The sequence below is a fragment of the Lipotes vexillifer genome, unplaced genomic scaffold (assembly GCF_000442215.2).
Source record: "Lipotes vexillifer unplaced genomic scaffold, Lipotes_vexillifer_v1.1 scaffold611, whole genome shotgun sequence".
In the NCBI taxonomy this organism is placed as follows: domain Eukaryota; kingdom Metazoa; phylum Chordata; class Mammalia; order Artiodactyla; family Lipotidae; genus Lipotes; species Lipotes vexillifer.
Genome location: NW_006785619.1, coordinates 1,575,698 through 1,598,123, shown reverse-complemented (window position 1 = coordinate 1,598,123; position 22,426 = coordinate 1,575,698). Strand labels below are relative to the sequence as shown.

The 22,426-nt window shown below is 48.6% G+C and overlaps 1 protein-coding gene and 1 pseudogene across 1 annotated transcript; both read left to right on the top strand.

Moving 5' to 3' along the window:
• Positions 1-836: 836 nt before the first annotated feature.
• On the top strand, positions 837-1,271 carry LOC103075176 (ubiquitin-conjugating enzyme E2 B pseudogene; annotated as a pseudogene).
• Positions 1,272-18,541: 17,270 nt separating this feature from the next.
• On the top strand, positions 18,542-19,177 carry RNF222 (ring finger protein 222). Its single transcript, XM_007457857.1, has one exon. It carries the CDS (start codon positions 18,542-18,544, stop codon positions 19,175-19,177), a length of 636 nt encoding a protein of 211 aa, XP_007457919.1.
• Positions 19,178-22,426: the final 3,249 nt, after the last annotated feature.

Sequence of the window (22,426 nt, the reverse complement as noted above, 5' to 3'; positions counted from 1 at the left end):
CAGGAAGGCTGGGGCCGGCCTTCTAGAAGTGAGGCAACCCTGCCAGCCTCATCGCTCAGCTGTTGTTGAACAAGACTTCAGGGCTGGGGAAGGGAAAAAAAGAAATTCAAGCCCTAACTCTTTAGCCAGAACTTCAAGCTTCCCCATGTCCACTATATGCATGTATGTCTCCGGCCCTGTATTTGAGGGGAAAGGTGAGGGCAAGAAGAGATGCACAGAGCCTGGCAGAGCACACATGTGGTACTTAAAAGAAAGAACTTGAAGTCAGATAGCCTCCACTTACCACTTTTAGCGGCGAGACCTTGAACGGGTTGCCGTGCGTCTCTGCATTTTCCCGAAATGAAATGCCGTACTGACCTCACTTATTGTTTGGGCTTAAGTGAGATAACGTGTGTAATTGGCTTCATCTACATCCAATTAGTCCCTTTAGTGGGTTGTGGCATCCCCCCTCCTTTCTGCCTCTCCAAATCTGACCCACTCCTTAAGTCTTTGTCAGGTCAGACCATCATGGTCTGAAGAGTCACCCCAAACACCTCTCACCTCCACAGCGGCTGCAGGTCCCGTGTATCATTAAGTCTCACCACGTAGGACAAGCACCATTGCTAAGAACTGCTACTGAGGCCCTTCACTGATCAATCCTTCCCATGGTGATATTTATCTCCCCAAGGTCACCCAGAGAGGGAAAGGGCTGCATGGATTTGTCTCTGTATCCCCAGAAGCATCCAGCAGAGCACTGGAAGTTAGTCCATAAATGTTCATGGACCTTTAAGATGCTATGGGGCTTTCAGACTGACTGCAGGGCAGCTGGGGAGCATGCCGACCTGCCCTGGAGGAGGCTTATGTGGGATTTCAAGTGATTGCAAGAGGACCCACCTGTGGGTGTCAGTGGCGCACCATCTGAAAACAACATCATGCACTGGAATGCAGTTATATTTGGACCAGAAGGGACATCCTTTGAACATGGTACTTTTAAACCAGTAATAGAATTTTCTGAAGAGTATCCAAATATACTGCCAGCTGTTAGGTTTTTATCCAAAATGTTTCATCCGAATGTGTATGCTGATGGTAGCATATGTTTAGATATCCTTCAGGATCAATGGAGTCCAATATATGAAGTATCTTCTCTCTTAACATCAATTCAGTCCCTGCTGGATGAACCGAATCCAAATAGTCCAGCCAATAGCCAGGCAGCACAGCTTTATCAGGAAAACAAACGACGATATGAGAAAAGAGTTTCGGCTATTATTGAACAAAGCTGGAATGATTCATAATACACAACTGGTCTGTTAATCTTTTTCATTATTGTTGTGTGTAATTTACCTCGCAGTAGAAAGGCTAACAAATTTTAAGTGCCACAGGTTTTAAGGATTCTGCAGAAAAAAAAAGTCCTTCAGTTTAGAACCTACAAAAGCTAGTGTATCTTGATTAATGTACTTCTTATTGCATGGTGTGAACTAAGTTGTTGCTTACAAAAATGTGTAATATATCCTGCTTGTATTTTTCCCAAGTGTATAATGTTAGTGTGGAGTTTTCATGACAGAATCTGCACATTTTGTAAATCTGTACTTTTTTCAAGTATTGAATGCCTTATTTTTGAATTCTTTAGATTTTTTAATTGGAGGAAAACACTTAAAGTTTTTTATATATGAACATTACACGTAAAGCTGTTAAAATACATAACTTCAGGGCAAAAAAAAAAAAAGATGCTATGGGGCTTCCCAGGTGGCGCAGTGGTTAAGAATCTGCCTGCCAATGCAGGTGACCTGGGTTCAAGCTCTGGTCTGGGAAGATCCCACATGCTGTGTAGCAACTAAGCCCTTACACCACAACTACTGGGCCCACATGCCACGACTACTGAAGCTGACGAGGCTGGAGCCTGTGCTCCACAAGAGAGGCCACTGCAATGAGAAGCCCACGCACCACAACAAAGAGTAGCCTCCGCTCGCTGCAACTAGATAAAGACACGCACAGCAACGAAGACCCAATGCAGCCAAAAATAAACAAATAACTTTATAAAAAGAAAAAAAGATGCTATGGAAACACCGCCCTATTTAAAGCGTTTTGGTAAACTCCGGCATCTGGGCTGAGGTCGCCATAGCAATGGTTTTGCAGGCTGTGGCAGAGCCTTGCAGGAGGGCAGGGCCAGGGCGATCCCTGGCTCCTCTTAGCTCTTCTCACAACCCCTAAAGCCCCTAAAGATGTGAAATGGGCGAGTGTGATGAAAGCTGCAGCTCAAGCTGCCTGGAAATACTGCTTCCCATCCCGCCCCCATCTCCCGAAGGAAGCCCGCGTAGCCTGCAGCCTACTTAAATCTCCCTCAAAAGCAGCCTTACGTCTACAACCTGATCAGGAGACCTGCTCTCCTCCTGGCTCTCTGTCCTCAGCCAGATGACAAAAAGGTCCCCTTTTTTTCAGATGACAGATATCTTGATAGCTAAGATGGCACCTTCTTAAGGATTGCCCCTCAACTCTTGCTCCCTCCAAGGTACCACCCCACCAGGGTTGCCTGTCTCTATACTTCTCATAGTGTAACCCCAAGCCTTGTTGAGGCTTACTAGGCGCCAGGCACTGTGGTGTTTTACATACAATATCCTGCTTTAACCTTCAAATAACTCTCTAAGGCCGTCACCATTCCCATTTTACAGATGAGGAAACTGAGACCCCAAGAGGTCACGCAACTGGCCCAACTTTAACTTTTAGGCATTTCAGATTTTACTCCAGGGATTTTATTCCAGGAAGCTGCAAACTCTCCCACCTCCCACATCGCACAGGGAAAGGACCTTAGAGTCAGCATGTTCTACGTTTCGGAACTACTGAGTGTGAGTCATCACCAGCGAGCTAGTTAGAAACGCAGAACCTCAGGCCCCACCCCAGTCCGACCGAATTAGAATTTGCATTTTCACAAGAGAACCAGGTGATCGGTTTGCTCATCAAGGTTTGAGCCACTGAATTGAAGAGAAGATGCAATACAGGCGCCCACAGGCAAAGCAAGCATAGAAAAAGAACCCCACAGGGCTCTAGATGTTGGGGATTTTGCCTCTAGAGCAGGACTCCCCAACCCACAGGCCGTGTACGGTCCCGGGCCGCACAGCTGGAGGTGAGCAGTGAGCGGCGGGCGAGCCCGCGAAGCTTCATCTGCTGCTCCTCGTGGCTCCCCGTGGCTCGCATTACCGCCTGAACCACGCCCCCACCCCCACCCCCACCCCCGTCCGTGGAAAAATTGTCTTCCACAGAAACCCATCCCCGGTGCCGTAAAGGTTGGGGACCGCTGCTCTAGAGGAATCACAGAGCCAAAAATTAGGGGTCCGAAGCTCCCGGGGCCTCAGTTTCCACTTCCTAGGTGCTCAAGCAAAATCTCAACTCTGAAGTCTGGAGAGCAATCGGACGGCTTTAGAGCGCCACCTGCTGGTCGTGATTAGCTATGCATCACACGTCTCTGCTCCAGGCATCCCCCCCGCAAAGCGGCAGCTACTTGTGTGCAGCGGCTGAGCCTTCTCTTGGGGATTTTTGTAGTTTTTCCCAGCCCGGTTTATTTCTCTTCCTTCTTTAGACTTCAACATTCACCATTCGCTATTCCTATCACTGGTTCAGATAACTCCATAGTCTCTAAATGACAAGAATGCAGCACCTCAGGTTTGCTTGCTCCCTTGACCTCAGTTCAGTTCAATAGATTACTGGTGTAAAGCCTAAGACCTGACCATTTCTCTTTTCACTAATATCAAAGCAAGTGGTGAAACCACGCCCTTAGTGTTACAACCAAGGCATAAAGATTTAAAACTGATCCCTATAAGAAAGTATTTGCAACATTCACATGGACATATTTCTACTTACCTATATTTAAATCCATCTAAAATCAATAGCAGAAGGAAAGCATCCGAATAGTATACAGGGCAAAAGATACAGGTAAGCTCATAGCAGAAGAAATATAATTAGTCAAAGACATTTTTAAGAAATGTCCCTTTTTTTTTTTTTTTTTTTTTTTTTTTTTTTTTTTTTTTTTTGCGGTACGCGGGCCACTCTTTCACTATTATTTTAATGGTTATCAAGCAATCCCACTCCCCAGCTAATGCAAGAATCCTAGGATTGATTTAACTCCATATATCCTCCTCCTGCTTTTTGGCTATTATTGTCAAGTATTTTAATTTTTCATGCATTTTTAAACTTAAGATATTATCAATATTATTATTCTATACAGTCAATATTCGTGTATTTTTCCCACACATTTACCTCTTGTCATTCATTCATTCCTGCATGTCTTTGCTTCCATTGGGGTCACTTTCATTCTGCCTAAAGAATGTTCTTTAGTAGTACTTTTAGTCCAGCTCTCTCGGCAATGAAGTCTCTGTTTTCGTTTGTAAACCTCTTTGTCCCACCTTCATTTTTTTTTTGTAATTAATTAAGGTCTTTTTTAATTTTAAAGGTTTTTTTTTATTTTTTTTTTTTTTTTTGGCTGCTTTGGGTCTTCGTTGCTGCACACAGGCTTTCTCTAGTTGCGGCGAGCAGGCGCCACTCTTCAATGTGGTTCGTGGGCTTCTCATTGCCGTGGCTTCTCTTGTTGTGGCGCACAGGCTCTAGGCACATGGGCTTCAGTAGTTGTGACTCAAGGGCTCTAGAGTGCAGGCTCAGTAGTTGTGGCACATGGGTTTAGTTGCTCAGCAGCATGTGGGATCTTCCCAGGCCAGGGACTGAACCCGTGTCCCCTGCATTGGCAGGTGGATTCTTAACCACTGTGCCACCAGGGAAGCCCTCAGTCAATTTTTTAAAATAATCTTTGACTTTGGTTTTCAGAAGTTTTACTAGTTTGCCCAGGTAGGGATTTTTTGTATTTATTTTGCTTCAGATTTGTAGAGTTTCTTGAATCTGTGTTTTAATGTCTTTCACTAATACTGTAAAATTTGTAATCAGTAACTCTTCACCTATTGCTTCAGAACGACTCACTCACTCTCCCTGAATCCAATTAAATGTATTTAGACCTTTACATCACATTCCATACTCTCTTATGCTCTTTTCTGTATTTTCCATCTTTTTTTTTCCCACTCCCGTGCTTCAGACTGAATATTTTCTACCCACCTGTCTTTCAGTTTACTAATCCTGTCTTCTGTTATATCTAACCGACTGTTGGGAATTCCCTGGCAGTCGGTCCAGTGGTTAGGACTCAGCACTTTCACTGCTGTGGCCTGGTTCAGTCCCTGGTCAGGGAACTAAGATCCCACAAGCCTCCCAGTGTGGCCCAAAAACAAACAAACAAACAAACAAAAAACTGCTGTTAAACCCATCTATAGAGTTTCTTTGTTTTGGTTTGGGTTTTTTTTTTTCTGTTTTTAAGTAATTGTATTTTTCAATTCTACAGTTTCCACTTGGTTCTTTTAAAAAATTTTTTCTAGTTCTCCATCTACTTTCTTGAATGTATTAGAGTCCATGTACAATAATACCAATATCTTTTTCTCCTTCAGGTCTACTATTTATTTTTTTCTCTTGGTTTTTGTTCATTTGGTCTTGTCTCTTAGTATATCTGTTAAGTTTTGTTAAATGTTGGATGCTGTGTAGAATAAAAAACCATAGAGGCTCTGTATTATGTTATTTCTCCAGAAGAGATGGAAGTTTCTGGGTTTTTTCTTTTGTTTTGGGGGGGTGGTTTTGTTGTTGTTGTTGTTTGTGGCTTTTGTTGTTGTTGTTATTGTTGTTTTTTCCAGGCAGTTAGAGTAGGGTTAAATCATTTAATACAATCAGAAACTGAGATGTTTCTGGCTTTGTATGGGCTGGTATGTTTCTGGACTGCCCTTGCTCCTAGATCATAGCCCTTCAGGGGTCTCAGCTGAAACCCTAAAGTGTTTCTCAGGTCCCTCTTTCTTGTCAGATCCTGAACTCCTGAGCCTTGCGATAATGCCAAAACTTTAGGCCACCATTTTCTGCTCAGCCTCAATGCCTCCCAAGCAAATCAGCAAATTACTGTGAGAAATTTCCTTAAGGAAAGCAGTGGAGATGATCCCCCTCACTTCAAAGGGTTTTCCTTCTGTACAGGATCCTGGTTACTTAAGTTCTGCCCACTTTGGCTACTCTCTAAAGCCTTAAAACAGCTGTGAGTGTGTGTGTGGGGTGGGGGGGCATCTAATTTTTACATTGTTCTCTAAAGGAATCCTAGCCTGATACAAGCCACTCTGTCATGACCAGAAGCAAAAATCAACTAATGTACATTTTTTGAAAAGATAATTCTGGGGACTTCCCTGGTGGTGCAGTGGTTAAGAATCTGCCTGCTAACGCTAGGGGACACGGGTTCAATCCCTGATCCGGGAAGATCCCACATGCCGCAAAGTAACTAGGCCCATGTGCCACAACTGCTGAGCTTGTGCTCTAGAACCCACAAGCCACAACTACTGAGCCCACGCACCACAACTACTGAAGTCACGGGCCTAGAGCCCATGCTCCGCAGCAAGAGAAGCCACCACAATGAGAAACCCACACAACGGAGAGCAGTCACCACTCGCTGCAGCTAGAGAAAGCCCGTGCGCAGCAACGAAGACCCAACACAGCCAAAAGTAAATAAGTAAAATGAATAAATTTTTTATAAAAACAAGAGTGTATGGGAGTACCCTGGTAGTCCAGTGGTTAGGACTCCCTTCCACTGCAGGGGGCACAGGTTCAATCCCTGATTGGGGAGCTGGGATCCGCAAGCTGCAGGGCGTGGCCAAAAAATAAAAATAAATAAATAAATAAAAATAAAAATCAGGGTGTAAAAGAAAATTTATTGGGGATCACAAGATAACAACTGAAAAAAATCAGATCCTGAAAGTATTTATTCAGCGTGATCCCACTTATTTTTTAAATCATCACATATTATAATTATATATTATATAATATATAATTATCTTTAGCATAATCATATATATACATATATAATAATATATATAGGGGCTGGAAGAATAAACACCAAAATAGTTATAATAGTTATGTGTAGAGTTGGTATAGAGCTTATGTTTTTCCTTTTCACGTGTGCTTGTATGAAATTTCCACTTTTTTCCAACACTAGAGCTATTTTTATAATCAGAAAAACTACAAAAAAAATTTTTCACTCCTGACTCTGTCCCTGACCCTGGTCTTACCTGCCTCAAGCATTGAGGCCTCTCAGCTGTCAGGGAGGCTTTCAGTTCTGGGATGAAGAGTGAAGACTCAGAAAATCCTCCAACAAAGACTGATTTCAAGCAGTCTTTCTTCTGCAGCTGCCACCACCCCCAGGAAGTGGGGAGAGGTTTCCCTTCCACATACCGCCCAGCGAGCAAATCTCTGGGCTTCCCCGCTCTTTAGCTTCCCTTCCCCCACCTGAGTCAGAGCATCTCGGCCCCCTGCAGTTGGCGATTTGGGGTCTGTGTGTTTTACTACAGTGGGAGGGCGTGGGGCGGGGCGCAGGCAGACCAGGTGAGTTGCAGGACGCAGCCCACGGCGGCTCGTGCGCGGCTGCGGCGTGACTCAGCCTTCCGGCTCTCCCAGTACCCCACCCCTGCTGCCCTGTCTCCTCCCGCAGCCCTCACCCTCGGGTGACCGTCCGTCCTTGACAGTTTCATTCTCAAGTCCAAGCTATTCTCCTTTTCTCAGGATTCCTTCGGTTGACCCCACTCTGTGGCTTCCCGTCCAATGGGCTCTCAAGCATTGAAAGCCAGCCTCGGGCTCAGCCTTGAAAAATCTTGAAGTGGCCTCTTTTGGCTCTGAGATCCGGAGCCGCTGCGGCTCCGGACCTTGGGGGTCGTCATCCCCCAGTCGTACGTCTCAGATCAGCGTGTGCCAAGGCCCGTGCGCGCCATGACTTCCGGTGGTACACAAGAGAAACTTTTTTTTTTTTACTTAACAGTATGTATGCATTTTGCTGTTTATTAAAAGTATAATTAGAGCATCAGACCTGTGATTTCACAGAATGGATGCTCAGAATGAGACAGTAGGTTTTTGTTGCTGTTGTTTAAAGAAAAATCAAGTAAACAATCGTACTTAGATATGGCAAAAATTACCAAGACAAACCACTAAATTAAGATTTCCCCAGGGGGATTCCTCCTTTAAGCCCCAGATTCCGTCACAAGTCCCTCCCTCTTCCCCGGCCCATCTTCCCTCCTCTCCCCAGACTCACCTCCTGGAGAACCTGTCCAAGATCATGCTTTTTCAAAAACAACATTGATGTACAGTGGCTGAGTAAGGCTCTACCCCGGTGGTGGGTTCATCCTCCTGTCTCCAGCCAGACCTGAGGTTTTCAGTCCACTATGACTTTGAGGGGGGAATTTTGGTATGGATTCCAAAGGCGTCTAGAATAGAAAGGAGAATGACTTTGAAAGAATGCATTGTCCAAACTTCTCTTGTGCGCCACCCCTCCACACACACACACCCCATACACGTGAGCTAGGCTTCAGAGGTTACCTTTATTCATTTAACAAACATTGATAGGGACTTCCCTGGCGGTCCAGTGGTTAGGACCCCGAGCTTTCACTGAGGAGAGCCTGGGTTCAATCCCTGGTCGGGGAACTAAGATCCCGCATGCTGCCTGATGCGGCCCAAAGGAAACAAAACAAAACAAAACAAAAAAAAACACACTGATTTATTGAGCACTATTGATAGACACCAGGCCCACAAAAATGGACAGAGATGAGTTAGGATCCCCTCCTACAAGGTCTTAAAAGTTAAAGATGCCAGAGGGAGGTCTACCTCAAGGCATTCCAGCCAGGAAAAAAAATTTTTTTTAAAAGGCGTTAAAAAAAAAATCACAGAGCCCCAGAAGCCTGAGGCCTTCAAGGTATCTAAACTAAAGCCAGCACTTTGGCCACGCTGCGTGGCATGAGACAGCCAAGGGCAAGAGGATGTCCAGAGACAGTCTGGGAAAGGCAGTGAGGCCCTCATGTGCCGGCTGAGGAGGGTGGGCTTTGTACTGAGGGCAGTGGGGCGCCATGGAAGTCTTCAGAGGGAGGAGAGGGATGCAGGGTAACATCTGTGAAGATGCTCTTTGGCTGCTGTGTGCTGGGCTGCAGGTTGGACTGAGGGGGCTGAGGGCCAAGGGGGGCGAGTTGGGAATGAGAACAGCCCTTGTCCGCCTACCAAGCCAGGTGCCCTGGCAGGGCCTGTGTTCTGTTCAAAGGCCCCAGGTCTCCCCTGTGCTACCAGCAGCCCCAGGCTATGTAATAATGGGGGGAGAGCCCAGGAGACAAAGGGAACAGGTAAGACAGAGTGAGATTTTTCAGGGGTGTGAATGAACTGAAATCCCAAAACAGCCTCTGAGCTGGCTGCAACCAAGCAGGGCCCCCTGCAATTGGATGCAGGGGTGGGCACTTGACACTTAATTTGCATTTCCCTGATTGAGGCAGAAGATAGATGGGCTCCAGGCTAGACATTTACAACTAGCCTCCTGTTTACACTTCCTGGGGTGAGAAGATGGGCTCCAAGCGGGACATTCATTACCATCCAGGACATTCACTACCAGCCCCCTGTTTACATTTCCTGAAGCAAGAGACAAACGAGCTCCAGGACTACATATTTATGACAGGACTCCTGTCTATATTTCGAGATCTGCACCTCGATATAAAAACCAGCAACAGAAATAGGGTAAATAACCAGACATTGGACATTTTTATGGCAGGAACAGAGTGGGACTGAACTCTGTTAAAAGATCAAGAAGTCATATTTCCCATCCTTGGGGCAAGGGAAACATTGCACATGTGCAGAAAGGCTCATTGGGGGTCAAAAATGAGGGGGCACCACCCCATAATAGGTGATGCTAAGGCTATCCCATAGGCTTCTGGGCTGTAATCCATCTCAGAAAAAAGTTGCCCACACAAGTTGGGGAGGGTCCTAGGGCAAGTCAGGTGTGGAGAAAGAAACCAGATAATTGGCCAAAGGTAAACAAAGATCCGGAAGACCTGCCCTGTATAAATGACTTAACCGCCTATTTACTGCACTCTTCCTCATTAGGGAGGATGGATGCCCAGACGCTTTCTCTCCCCGTGTGCATCTCTGCCTTGCTCCTATCTTAACAAATCATTTCTCTGTGTGCTCTCCCACTTGTTGTTGTGCTATGTCTCTAATAATAAACTTTGTGCCTGTTTTTACAGTTTGCCTCGGTGAGAAATGAATTTTTCACTGGGGGCAAAAGCCAGGGGGTGTGGTGGCTGGGATTTCTGGTTTTCATTCAGGCGACCCAGGTTCAATTCCTGGGCAGGGAATTAAGATCTGGCTTCACACCACCACTCACTGCTGCCTCTCTGAGATCATGATGATTAGCAGTGTTGAGCATATCTTCATGTGCCTATTGGCTATCTGCATTTCCTCTCTGGAAAATTGTCTATTCAGTTTTTCTGCCCATTTTTTAATCAGGTTGTTTTATTTGATGTTGAGTTGTATGACCTGTTTGTATATGTTAATCCCTTAACAGTCATATCATTTGCAAATATTTTCTCCCATTCAGTAGGTTCAGGCACCTTATTTGTATCCATTCATTTAATCATCACAATCCTATAGAGTAGGTAATAATCACCTCCATTTTTCAGATGAAGTAACTGAGGGACGAAGGGATTAAGTAACTTGCCCCAAGGTACATGCACTTTCTCTTTATATAAACACACAAAGAACCCTTGTGAACGCTCATGCACTGATCTCAATTTCCCCACACTCCCTACTATCAAATCCTATAGTGTGGGTCCTCCTGGCTAATATACCTCTGCTCTCAAGCCTTCCTGATCACTAATCCCCCTCTACCTGTCAAAACTTAACAGCCGGGAGGTCCCTGGTGGTCCAGTGGGTAAGACTCCACGATCCCAATGCAGGGGCCCCGGGTTTGATCCCTGGTCCTGGAACTAGATCCCGCATGCACGCAGCAACTAAGAAGCCCGCATGCCACAACTAAGAAGTCTGCATGCCACAACTAAGACCCGGCACAGACAAAATAAATAATAAATAAATATATTTTTTTAAAAACTGTCCTATGTCCTACTCTGTTAGGACCTTGCTAGATGGCTAGAGGCAACCTGATAAATAAATTCAAGCTAAGGTTTCCCCAGCTGATATACTTACTCAGGTAAGGGGTGTTTGTGTGTGTGTGTGTACGCATACATATACATACATATGTAGCTATGATTTTTAAAGTGGAATTCTTATTTTGGAACACAAAACCCTGACAGACTATGATAATAAATACTTACATATTCAAAGTAATCCTCAAAGTCAAGCTTCATAGCAGGGCAGGACCAGTGGAAAAGATTTTCCACTATAACCACATCACATTAGACCAGGGGTCCCCAACCCCCGGGGCCGCGGACCAGTACCGGCCTGTTAGGAACCCGGCCACACAGCAGGAGGTGAGCGGCCGATGAGTGAGCGAAGCTTCATCTGCCACTCCCCATTGCTGGCATTACCGCCTGAACACACTCCCGACCTCCTGTCCATGGAAAAACTGCCTTCCACGAAACCGGTCCCTGGTGCCAAACAGGTTGGGGACCGCTGCATTAGTCTGAGTCAAAGGACAGCCTGGCCTGACTCAGTCCCCTCCCTGGAGGACACACACAGCCTTGATGCTGGGTATTTGGGGCTTCTTTTCAGGGACCCCCAGGAAGCCCTGGCAGAGTCAGAAGCCACACTGCTGAAGGTGCCCCTGGAGGTGCTGATAAAAGGAGAAAGATTTGGCCAGCCCTCTGGGACTAGAGTTGCAAAATGAAATATAGGATGCCTACTGAAATTTGAGTTTTAGACAAGCAATGGATAATTTATTAGTATAAATAGAGCCTAAGTATTAATATTTTTTGGTTTATAATGTAAGTTTCATGCATACAACATTTTGTTTCTACTTCTGTATGCACTCCAGCGTGCTCACCACCATAAGTTTAGTTTCCATCTGGGGCTTCCCTAGTGGTGCAGTGGTTAAGAATCTGCCTGCCAATGCAGGGGACACGGGTTCAAGCTCTGGGCCCGGAAGATCCCACGTGCCGCGGAGCAACTAGGCCCATGAGCCACAACTACTGAGCTTGCGCGTCTGGAGCCTGTGCCCCGCAACAAGAGAGGCCGCGATAGTGAGAGGCCCGCGCACCGCGATGAAGAGTGGCCCCCGCTCGCCGCAACTAGAGAAAGCCCTCACACAGAAACAAAGGCCCAGCACAGCCATAAATAAGAAAATAAATTTTTAAAAAGTTTAGTTTCCGTCTGTCACCATACAGTCGATCCCCATTACCCATGAGTAGGTCCCAAATATTGCATTGCGCACCCTTATACTAAAAATTGTTTGTTTATCTGAAATACAAATTCATCTGGGCTGTCTGCTTTTTGGGGGGTGGGGGCTGAGCCACACAGCTTGTGGGATCTTAGTTCCCCAACCAGGGATTGAACCTGGGCCCTCGGAAGTGAAAACACAGAGTCCTAACCACTGGACCGCCAGGGAAGTCCCCAGTCTGCATTTCTATTTGCTAAATTTAGGCCTGCCTGGGTCTCCTCACAGCCAGTTCCTGGGGAAAGAATGTGAGAGACCGTCGTGACAGCTGGTACAGCGTCCGTGGGCGAGGTGACCAGGTGCGATGCCCTGACCGTCCTCCCCCGCCCCAGCCTCAAGGTGGCCATGGAGCCAGGCCAGGGTTGGTTGGGTGAGGGAGGGGCCGTCGTGGGGTGCCCTGGTGGGGTCACACTCATGCTTGGCTGTGCCTTGGATCCAGGAACCTCCTTTGTCAGAAGAAAACCAATTTCTCAAGGACTCCTGCCTTATTCTTTTTTTTAGGCCTCGCCACACGGCATGTGGGACCTTACTTCCCTGACCAGGGATCGCACCTGTGCCCCTGCAATGGAAGCACAGAGTCTTAACCACTGGACCGCCATGGAAGTTCCTGCCTTATTCTTGATTATTTTTTCCTGATCTTGAAAGAAACACACATTCAAATATCACAGGAATGTATAAGTCAGAAAGTTCCTCCAGGGACTTCCCTGGTGGTCCAGTGGTTAAGACTCTGTGCTCCCAATGCAGGGGGCCCGGGTTTGATCCCTGTTCAGGGAACTAGATCCTGCATGCCACAACTAAAGATCCTGCACGCTGCAACTAAGACCCCTAGCAGTCAAAATAAATAAATTAAGAAAAAAAAAAAGTTCCTCCAGAGATAAAACTATCAAGTTGGAGGTGTCTTCCAAATTTTTCCTCTATAAAAATGATAATATATTATCATCACTTCCATAAACAGAATCACAGAGACTGTTCTGAAACTTACTATTTCATGTGATATCAGGGACTTCCTTCCATGCAGGTGTGCATTTCTACCTTATTGGGTTTTTTTTTTTAATAAATTTATTTATTTTTTTTGGCTGTGTTGGGTCTTTGCTGCTGCATGCAGGCTAAGCGGCGAGCTGCAGTGCCTGTGCTTTTCATTGGTGGCTTCTCTTATTGCAGAGCAGGGGCTCTAGGCATGCGGGCTTCAGCACTTGTGGCACTCGGGCTCAGTAGTTGTGGCTCGTGGGCTCTAGAGCGCAGGCTCAGTAGTTGTGGCTCGCGGGCTCTAGAGCGCAGGCTCAGTAGTTGTGGCTCGCGGGCTCTAGAGCGCAGGCTCAGTAGTTGTGGCACATGGGCCCTACTTTCTTTGTTTTACTCTGCCACCTTCTTTATCTCCATGGTGTTTGGTCTTAGGAGCTCTGAGCCCCTTTGAGTGTGAGATGAAGGACAAATGTACATAAGCACATCACCCAAATATTTGTGTATGACTTTGGGTGGCAAAGCATTACTGACCCCTTCACCCTATCACGGCAGGGGAGCAGGGGGCTGGGGGAGGATCGCGGAAATGGATCCAGGAGGTTGAAGGACTGTATGACTTTTATTGTTGGGCTGAGGAGACCCATCTCTGGGGAGCCTCAGTCAAAGACCTCCTGGATCACCGCCTCCATCGTGAGACCCTCTGCTTGTCTCCAGCACCCATCCCTGGGCTCCTCCTTAGGCAGGGGCCCCTCCTTTCCTAGCATCCTCATCGACATCACCTGACTCCAGCAGAGGCCAAACCCCTGGGCAACGCCTGGAGCCTCCCAGCCTCAAACGGGTCGGCTGACATTCACTCCCGGTGCTGTCCTCCCGACCTGCTCAGTCACTAGGAAATGCCTTGGAGGAAGCAGCTGTCACAGTGACAGCGGCAGGAGGACGTGCCGCCCGCCCAACACCTCTGGGTGGCTCAGACCTGCTCCATGGAGGCCCCCGGGTGGAGAGGCAGATGCTGGTCCCAGCCAGTGAGTCTGGGGCCGGGCTGGGGCAGGGAAGGAGTGGGATCCAGTCAGAGCTTGGTAGGGCTCTGCTCTGACATTGGAGTGATGCCAGGGTGTGTGTGTGTGTGTGTGTGTGTGTGTGTGTGTGTGTGTGAGAGAGAGAGAGAGAGAGAGAGAGAGAGAGAGAGTGTGTGTGTATGGTGTCTAGGGGTGAGGAAGTGGTCAACAAAGCCCTGCCTTGGGAATCCAGGAGGGAAACCCGGTGCCCACAAGTCTGACTCTGCCTCACAGGCTCACTGTCCCAAGGTGGGGGGCGGGGATCATCTGGGCTGGTGACACCCCCCTCCAGTCCTCGAGGTGGGCTGCTGTGGGTGAAACTAGGCACTGGGGCTTCATGATGACGGCTCCCCCGGAGCTGGCCCTCGTCCTCCCCTGCCTCCCAGGCGGCTGGAGGGGCAGCTCCGTTTACAGTCACTCTGAGGAGGGAAGTTTGGGGAGTCACTTTCCCATCCAGGTTTCATCTATTCCTTAAAAAAAAAAAAAAAAAAAAAAAACTTTACTGACGTATGACTGACATACAACAAGCTGTACATATTTAACATATACAACTGGATTCTGGAGCTCTCGTGAGGTATTCTCATCCCTGGATGTTTGTTAGATCAGGTTTCTGTAGAGAAACATTCTGTGAGGGCTGGGACCTCCAATTCTGCCACCTTGCTCTCGATTCTTCACCTATTCCTTGGATCAAGGTCTGGAACGCCCTCCGTGGAGGCATCCGAACCCTCGCTACAGGAGGTGGTACGCAGCATGGGCCACATAACCAGACTGACCTGGCCCCGAATCCTGGGTCTGCCCTGGACTAGCAGCCTGACTTTGAACAAGTTACTTAAGCCTCGTGGTTCCTCATCTGTAAAATGGAAATAATATCCCCCTCCCAGAGTCGCTGTCATGATGAAATGAGGAAGGCATGCAAAATGCTAAGCACATAACTAGTGTTCAATAAATAGTCGCTGTTATAATTATTTATTAGCTCAACACTGGTCCCATCTCACCTAGGAAGACTTTTCAGCCCTCCTTCCCCGAAATTTCCTGAAGCACCAATGGGGATGCCTTCGGTAGATAATGTCTTGCACTGTTATTGAGCTAGTTTGTGCCCAAATCAGAGCATTATTCCTTGCATTTCTTCTGCTGCCCTCTCCCCTGCCCCAGCACCCGAGACAGAGTCAGGCCCATAAGAGGAACTCAAGGATGGAGAATGAAATGGAATTAAGAGAAAGGGAGGGACGCAAGGAGGGAGGCGTCAGGGAGACTGAGAAAGGGAGGTGAGAAGGTGGGGATAGAGGGCGGGTGGCATTGTCCAGATGTGAGTGACATGCCTCTCCCAAAGCACACGATGGGGACAGGACTGCACAGAGAAGCCACCAGTGGGGACCTGGGATGTCTTTTGCATCCCCTGCATCCTTTTAATTTTTCCTCAAACTCGGTCCTCCCTGCTCCCCTTCTCATCCCACAGAGGAAAGTGCTTCCTGATTTGGCTAATATCTACTCACCCACCCAATCTATCAACTGATTCTAATGTTTTCTATACTATCTATGAAATCTCTCTCTCTCTGTCCCATCTCCCTCTCCATTCTCCTTCCCAGGTGACCTCAGACAAGTCACTTCCCCATCTCTGGACCCGGGTCTGCTCACCTATAAAACTAGATTTCCCTAAATGGCCTCAGAAGTCCTTTCTTCCCCCAGCATTCTCTTATCTATCTGCTTTACTTCTCTTTTTTAAATTTATTTATTTATTTTTGGCTGCATTGGGTTCTCGTTGTTGCGCGTGGGCTTTCTCTCATTGTAGAGAGCGGCGGCTTCTCTTATTGCAGAGCACGGGCTCTAGGCACGCAGGCTTCAGTAGTTGTGGCTTGCAGGCTCTAGAGTGCAGGCTCACTAGTTCTGGCGCACGAGCTTAGTTGCTCCGCGACATGTGGGAATCTTCCCAGACCAGGGCTCGAACCTGTGCCCCCTGCACTGGCAGGCGGATTCTTAACCACTGCGCCACCAGGGAAGTCCCTGCTTTACTTCTCTTGCCTGTCTTGATAACTTACTTCTTAGTTACCCAAACAACTTAAGCGATTGATCATTCCTCCTTTTAAAAAAATCTTTTTTCAAGAAAACTTATAAATGTCCCCTAGGCTCTAAAGTTTCATGAAGGGATTTCTTGATCACTGCTTATCTCCAATGCCTGGCTCAGTATCTAGCCCGCAGCAAGCGGTCAATAAATATTTGTTGAATAATTGGATGGATGGATGGATGGATGGATGGAATTGCCACCATATGCCTGTGGGGAATAATGAGGTGCAGGGGGACATGTTAGCAGTTGGTGGGCTTAAGAAAATCAAGGTCATCCTGAGAATAACCCCAGTTTAGACATTTGCAAGTGTGTTATGAAACAAAAAAGTAAAAAAGTCTGAGAAACTCTGGAATCACCATCTTAATGATCTATTGCCCATGACTTACCTAATCTATTGTCATCTTGTTCAGTTATTCTAATTTGAGGGGAGCTGCCCCCTGTCAGGGGTGTGATATTCTTTAGTCACTTACGTAATAAGGAACATCTGGGGAGGAGAGGGAAGGCCAGAAGGCAGATGCCAGCAGGGGAAAGGGCTCGGCCTGCCTTAACAATGACACCTACCGTTTACTGAGCACTTACTGCGAGCCAGACTCTTCACTCATGCTACCTCACTTAATACTGTGGACAACGCTGAGAGGAAGGTGGTACGATTATCATCAACCCCACCTTAGAGATGGGAAACCGAGGCTCAGATAGGTTATACAGACAGTAATGGGTATATCAAGGATTTGAAGCCAGCTTCAGAGTCTGAGCACTTGAACCCTCACCCCAGCCTGGAGGCCACTCTGACCACTTCAGAGACCAAACCTTGAAAACCCCTGCAAAGGCTTTGGTGTTGCCACCAGGGTCCCCAGTCCCCTACCCCTTCCTCTACATATTTTTGCTCTTTCTTGGTTATGGGACCAAGTTTTCAACTTGGCAAAATGGACTTGGAACCAAGCCAGGGGCGGGGAGAGATTCCAAAAGATTTGTGATTGAACCAACTCTAGTTTGTCCTTCCTATTAACTATTCTTGTTCTCACTACGTCATCTCTCAGATCTGGGGGCTGCCACACAGCTCTAGTTGTCAGTGTGTCCAGGGGTCTTTTGTCTACATCACTGATGGAAGAATATATCAATAACAGGAAGAGGCTGTTCTAGATGAGTTTAGATGACACAGCTGTGATACTGGGGACACGTTGAATAATGAGAACACTTGGACCACATCACATACCCAAAGAGGTGTTTCCCATCAAGGTTTACACCTTGGGAAACTGGACTAAATCCAACAATGTTGCCATTGCTGACAGCATCGCTGGAGCCTCTCTTTAGCTCTCAGATAATGTTAGAAACCCACCTGTTACATCATGGTGACTCCTTATCTTTGATTTAAAACAATCTCATGCCACTTGAGCACTCATTTGCTTTTTCACCAGAATGGGCACCCGGTGACTTTTGGCCATTTCCAAATACCAGACGTATCCTCAAAGGATGAAAATCTGCCTTCACAGAGGTTAATCAGAAGGTTCTCTCGCAGCCTCGGGCAGGCCTCTGGGAAGAGTCTGAAGGATGAGTGAGATGTGATGGGCAAAGGAAGGAGCCCACAGCTCCCTGACGTGACCGCGCGGCCGGCCAGCCGTCATTTGGAGGTGTGAAGTCTGGAGTTTCATTTTCAAAACCCTCGTTGCTTTACAGCCACACGTAGCACACAGGAATGCGATGCAGGGGCTGCGCACAATCCAGTGGATCGGCCAGCCCGAGCGGGGAAACTGAGCAGCAGCAGAGGCTGTTCTGGAAAACGGCCACTCTGGGCACACGCCCACACTGAGGCCTGGACTGAGGCCGCGGGTGCATCCGCTTAGCCACCTGCTTCCCCTGGGAAATGGGTCCTCCGGCCTCCACTTCGGGCCTGGAACCAGGAAAGGGGAGGGGGTGACCTCACAGCGAGTGCCTTTCGGGACGGAGGTGGGAGGCTACACCTGCCCCCGCCACCCACCTCCTTCCAGAGCCCAGCGTGGCTGGGACCTCTCAGTTGCGTCCCAATCTCCCTTCCGGAAGCGGCCCCTCATCGCTTCCGGAGGGTCCGGGGTTACTTCCGGTAGACCCTGGAGGAGGAGCAGCGGCAGAGGACGGAGAGGAGGGGGCGGAGGCAGCGGGGCGGCGGGAGACCGGGAGGGGTCCGGCAGGGGAGCGAAGGAGGGAAAGGCGCTGATGCTGCGGCCCTTCCCACCCACAGCCAGGGCCCTGCCCTCCCCTGCAGCCATGGCCGAGGGGGAGAGCAAGGAAAGCTCAGGCGGCGAGTGCCCCGTGTGCTACGAGAAGTTCTGCGAGATGGAGGGCGCCAGCCGGACGCTGAGCTGTGGCCACATGTTCTGCCATGACTGCCTGGTCAAGTACCTCCTCTCCACGCGCGTGGACGGGCAGGTCCAGAGGACCGTCGTCTGCCCCGTCTGCCGCTACGTCACCTTCCTCGGCAAAAAGAGCTCCTGTTGGCCCTCCAAGCTGGACAAAAGCTCTCAGACCCTGGCCGTGCCCATGGACCTGCCGCTCGTGCCACCGCCGGACACCCTAGGCTACGCCAACCCCCTGGTCCTCTCCCAGCCTTTCTGGAGGCCGTCCCCGAATCAGGGCGGCCAGCTGCCCTTGGACCCGCCGCCCGGCCTGCTCCGGGAGCCGCAGATCTTCATCATCAGCTGCCACGGGATGCCCCTGGGGAAGCAGGACAGCATCCTGCCCGGGCGCAGCCTGGCCGAGCTCTTAGAGGCTTCCTCGGTGCCCAGCTCCACCCAGTCGTTTTGCAGCCGCTCCCAGGCCCTACTGCTCATCATCCTCATTGCCGTGGTGGCCGTGGTGGCTGCCATCCTGCCCTGGGTGCTGCTGGTGAGGAAGCACGCGTGAATGGGCACCGGCCCGAGGGCCGCTCTGGAAGCTGCCCGCTCACACAGCCAGGCTGCCTGGGGGTGGAGGCCAGCCGAGCCCTGAGGGGTGGCCAGGGGCAGAGGGGGTGTTAGAGCAGTGCTGGCTGGAGGTCCAGTGGCATCCTCCCACCTCGGGCTCCTTGCTCCCAGTGCGTCTCAGACGGAACAGGGAGGACAGGGCTGGGCTGAGCAGCCAGGCTCTGGGCTGAATGAAATGGAAACTCCAGGCTCCAGGCCAGGGAGGAAAGCGTGATGGACACCCCTGCTCAGAAACAGCATCAGGTGCATAGCCTCCGGGGATGCTGACCCCTCCTCTAGGCCGGAGCCGAGCAAGGCAGGGAGATGGGCGGCTGCTCCGTCCTGTGGGCTCACCAGCCCCGAGGGGTAGTCCTGACCTGCCTGAGGCCAGCTGGGGTTCTGCGTGGGGTACATCCTGGAGGGGCCCAAGGGCAGGACTCCTCCAGGTCAGAATTCCCGGCCAGGGTCCTCCAACCCACTCCGAGCAATAAACAGAAGGGGTGGCGCAGGGGCCAAAGGCACTTGTGTTTCCTGGAGTCTCAGCCCCCATCCGTGACACCCCACAGCTGGGTAAGGGTGCCGGCCTGGAAGGTCTTCCCTGAGGGAGAAGCTGATCTCAGGGAGCTCCTGGAGGAAGGAACAGAAAAGGGGAGCAGAGGCCACATCAGGAGTCGGAAGTGTGTGGACTCCGACCAGCAGAATGGCCCACAGAGCCAGAGGTCTCCCCAAGCCTCCCCGGCCCAAGAATGGTCCAAATTTTGAGTCCTGGGGTTTTCAAGGATAGTGTGGAAGGCGGGCAGTGCAGGGGAAGCCTGGTGGCTGGGACTTGAGTCAGCTGAAAACTATGTGGGCAAACGAACCCCTGGGGGCTTCCTCCCAGCCCAGGTTCTCCTCTTCCTCATGACCAACCACTCATTAGAGGCCACACCAGCTGGGCCAGTTCCCGGGGTGGATTCCCAGGCTGGGCTGGGTGAGGAAGGGTGGGGAAGAAGACAGCTGTGCTTGGCTGGGATGCTTCTGTCTCAGTGAACACTGGAACCCAGCTGTTGTCGGCGCTGGCCAAGGTCACATCACCTGGGGACCCCACCTATGCTGGGGGTCCTTGATGAGGACACTAGAAAAAGCTCAGGTTGGGTCTTGTCTGGGGAGCGAGCTATTCGGGGACAGCTATTTTCTGTTTACTAAAGCCCATCATCTTAATTTTAGGGCTAAAAACAGCAAAACCCTCAAAACCCTCAAGCTGTTTTCTGAAACGGGTGGTTGTTCAGAGCCCAGGTGTGCCCACAGCCAAGCTCTCCACAGCCTCTGCCTCTCTCAGCGAAGTTCGCTGTCTGTGGGGAAAGAAGGAGCGCCCTCTTACCTGGTTCCTAAAAGCCTGTAGTGGTGGTCATTTGGGGACCATTAGGGGATGGGATCCACCTGCAGGGGATATTGGGACACAGAGAGAGTTGATTTAATGCACTTATGGGCTTCTTTTCAAGACTAGAGAAGAACATAGGTGCTAATGGGGGAGGTACAGGTGGATTCACGGGAAAAATGTCTATTACAGGAATTAAAATGTTAAATTTACAAAGACTCTACTGAGTCAGTTTCAGCCACACCCAGGCTACTTCAAACAGTGTCATGAATTTCTGGAGACCTGCTTTTAGCCTCTTCAGATTCTGTTGTGTTTGCCAAAAGTTAATTTCGAAATACCTATAGCGTTTCCATAATGTTCAGTCGTGACTTGTAGATGGCACTTCTTTTATTTTCAAAGAATGTCCAAAGCTATATATTTTCTCAAAGATTCCAGACACATTGTAAATGCATGTGGGAAGCGATGAGCCTGGACTTTTAGGATAATTCATTTTAAATGAAAAAGACCATCTGAAAACACAAATGCAAATGGCTCTTAAACATTTACTCAGCCACACTTGTGAAAGGAGTGCAAATTACAATTCTGCTGGCATCCCATTTTTCACCTATTAGCTTGTCTAAACTCACCCTGCTGCCAACGCTGAGGGAAGCAAGTGAGGATGGTAGGAAGGGGTACTGATAAAACCCCTAGGAGGGGAAATTTGACATTATCTATCAAATGTCCACTTTGACCAAGCAATTCCTGTTCTAGAAAGGTATCTGACAGATATACTTGCATATTGCGGCATTGACATACGTAATTGCAGTGTTGTTCCCAAAAACAAAGAATTGGGAAACCCTACATGCCAGTCAGAAGGGGCTGGTTGTGTAACTTAAGATGCAGGGACTGTCATGCAGCTGTAAAATGAACAAGGAAGGACCTGCAAACTGACTCTGAAAGTCTCCAAGATCCAATGGCCGATGGGCAGAGGCAAGGTGTGGAACGCTTGGTATCTGATACTACAACCTGTGTAGAAAGTGGGGGCATAAGAATTTACTTTCCGGGACTTCCCTGGTGTCCAGTGGTCAAGAGTGCGCTGAGAATGGACTTGAGGACACGGGGAGGGGGAAGGGTAAGCTAGGACGAAGTGAGAGAGTGGCATGGACTTATAAATACTAACAAATGTAAAATAGCTAGCTAGTGGGAAGCAGCTGCATAGCCCAGGGAGATCAGCTCGGTGCTTTGTGACCACCTAGAGGGGTGGGATAGGGAGGGTGAGAGGGAGGGAGACGCAAGAGGGAGGAGATATGGGGATATATGTATACGTATAGCTGATTCACTTTGTTATACAGCAGAAACTAACACACCATTGTAAAGCAATTATACTCCAATAAAGATGTTAAAAAAAAAAAAAAGACTGCGCTTCCACTACAGGGGGCACGGGTTCGATCCCTGGTCAGGGAACTAGATCCCACATGCTGCATGGCGTGACCAAAAAAATGAAAAAGAATTTGCTTTCTGATTTGCTTATTTGTGCATAAAGCAATTGGGAATATTCAAAAACTAGTAAGAGTGGTGAACTGTGGATGGGGATGAGAAAATGATGGAATGGAAAGGGAACTTCTCCCTTTACCTTTGGGATTTTGGGATTTTTGAACCAAGTAAATGTAGGTATTATCTGAACATTAAATTGAAAAATTATATTAGAAGCTAAAGATATCTTCAGTGTACACACTTGTTGCCTAGTGAGGAGTCGGCCCCGAGAGCCACCAGACTGCTTGTCCTGTGGTTCCAGAGTGTCAGCTGATGTGTCTCGTTCGAGGTATGACATCTTAGGCTTAACAGGCACCCAGGAAGGAAGGTAAAAAGTTTAAT

Excerpts from the sequence above, each read along its gene's own strand:
- RNF222 (XM_007457857.1), top strand. The coding sequence starts at position 18,542 with ATGGCCGAGGGGGAGAGCAAGGAAAGCTCAGGCGGCGAGTGCCCCGTG.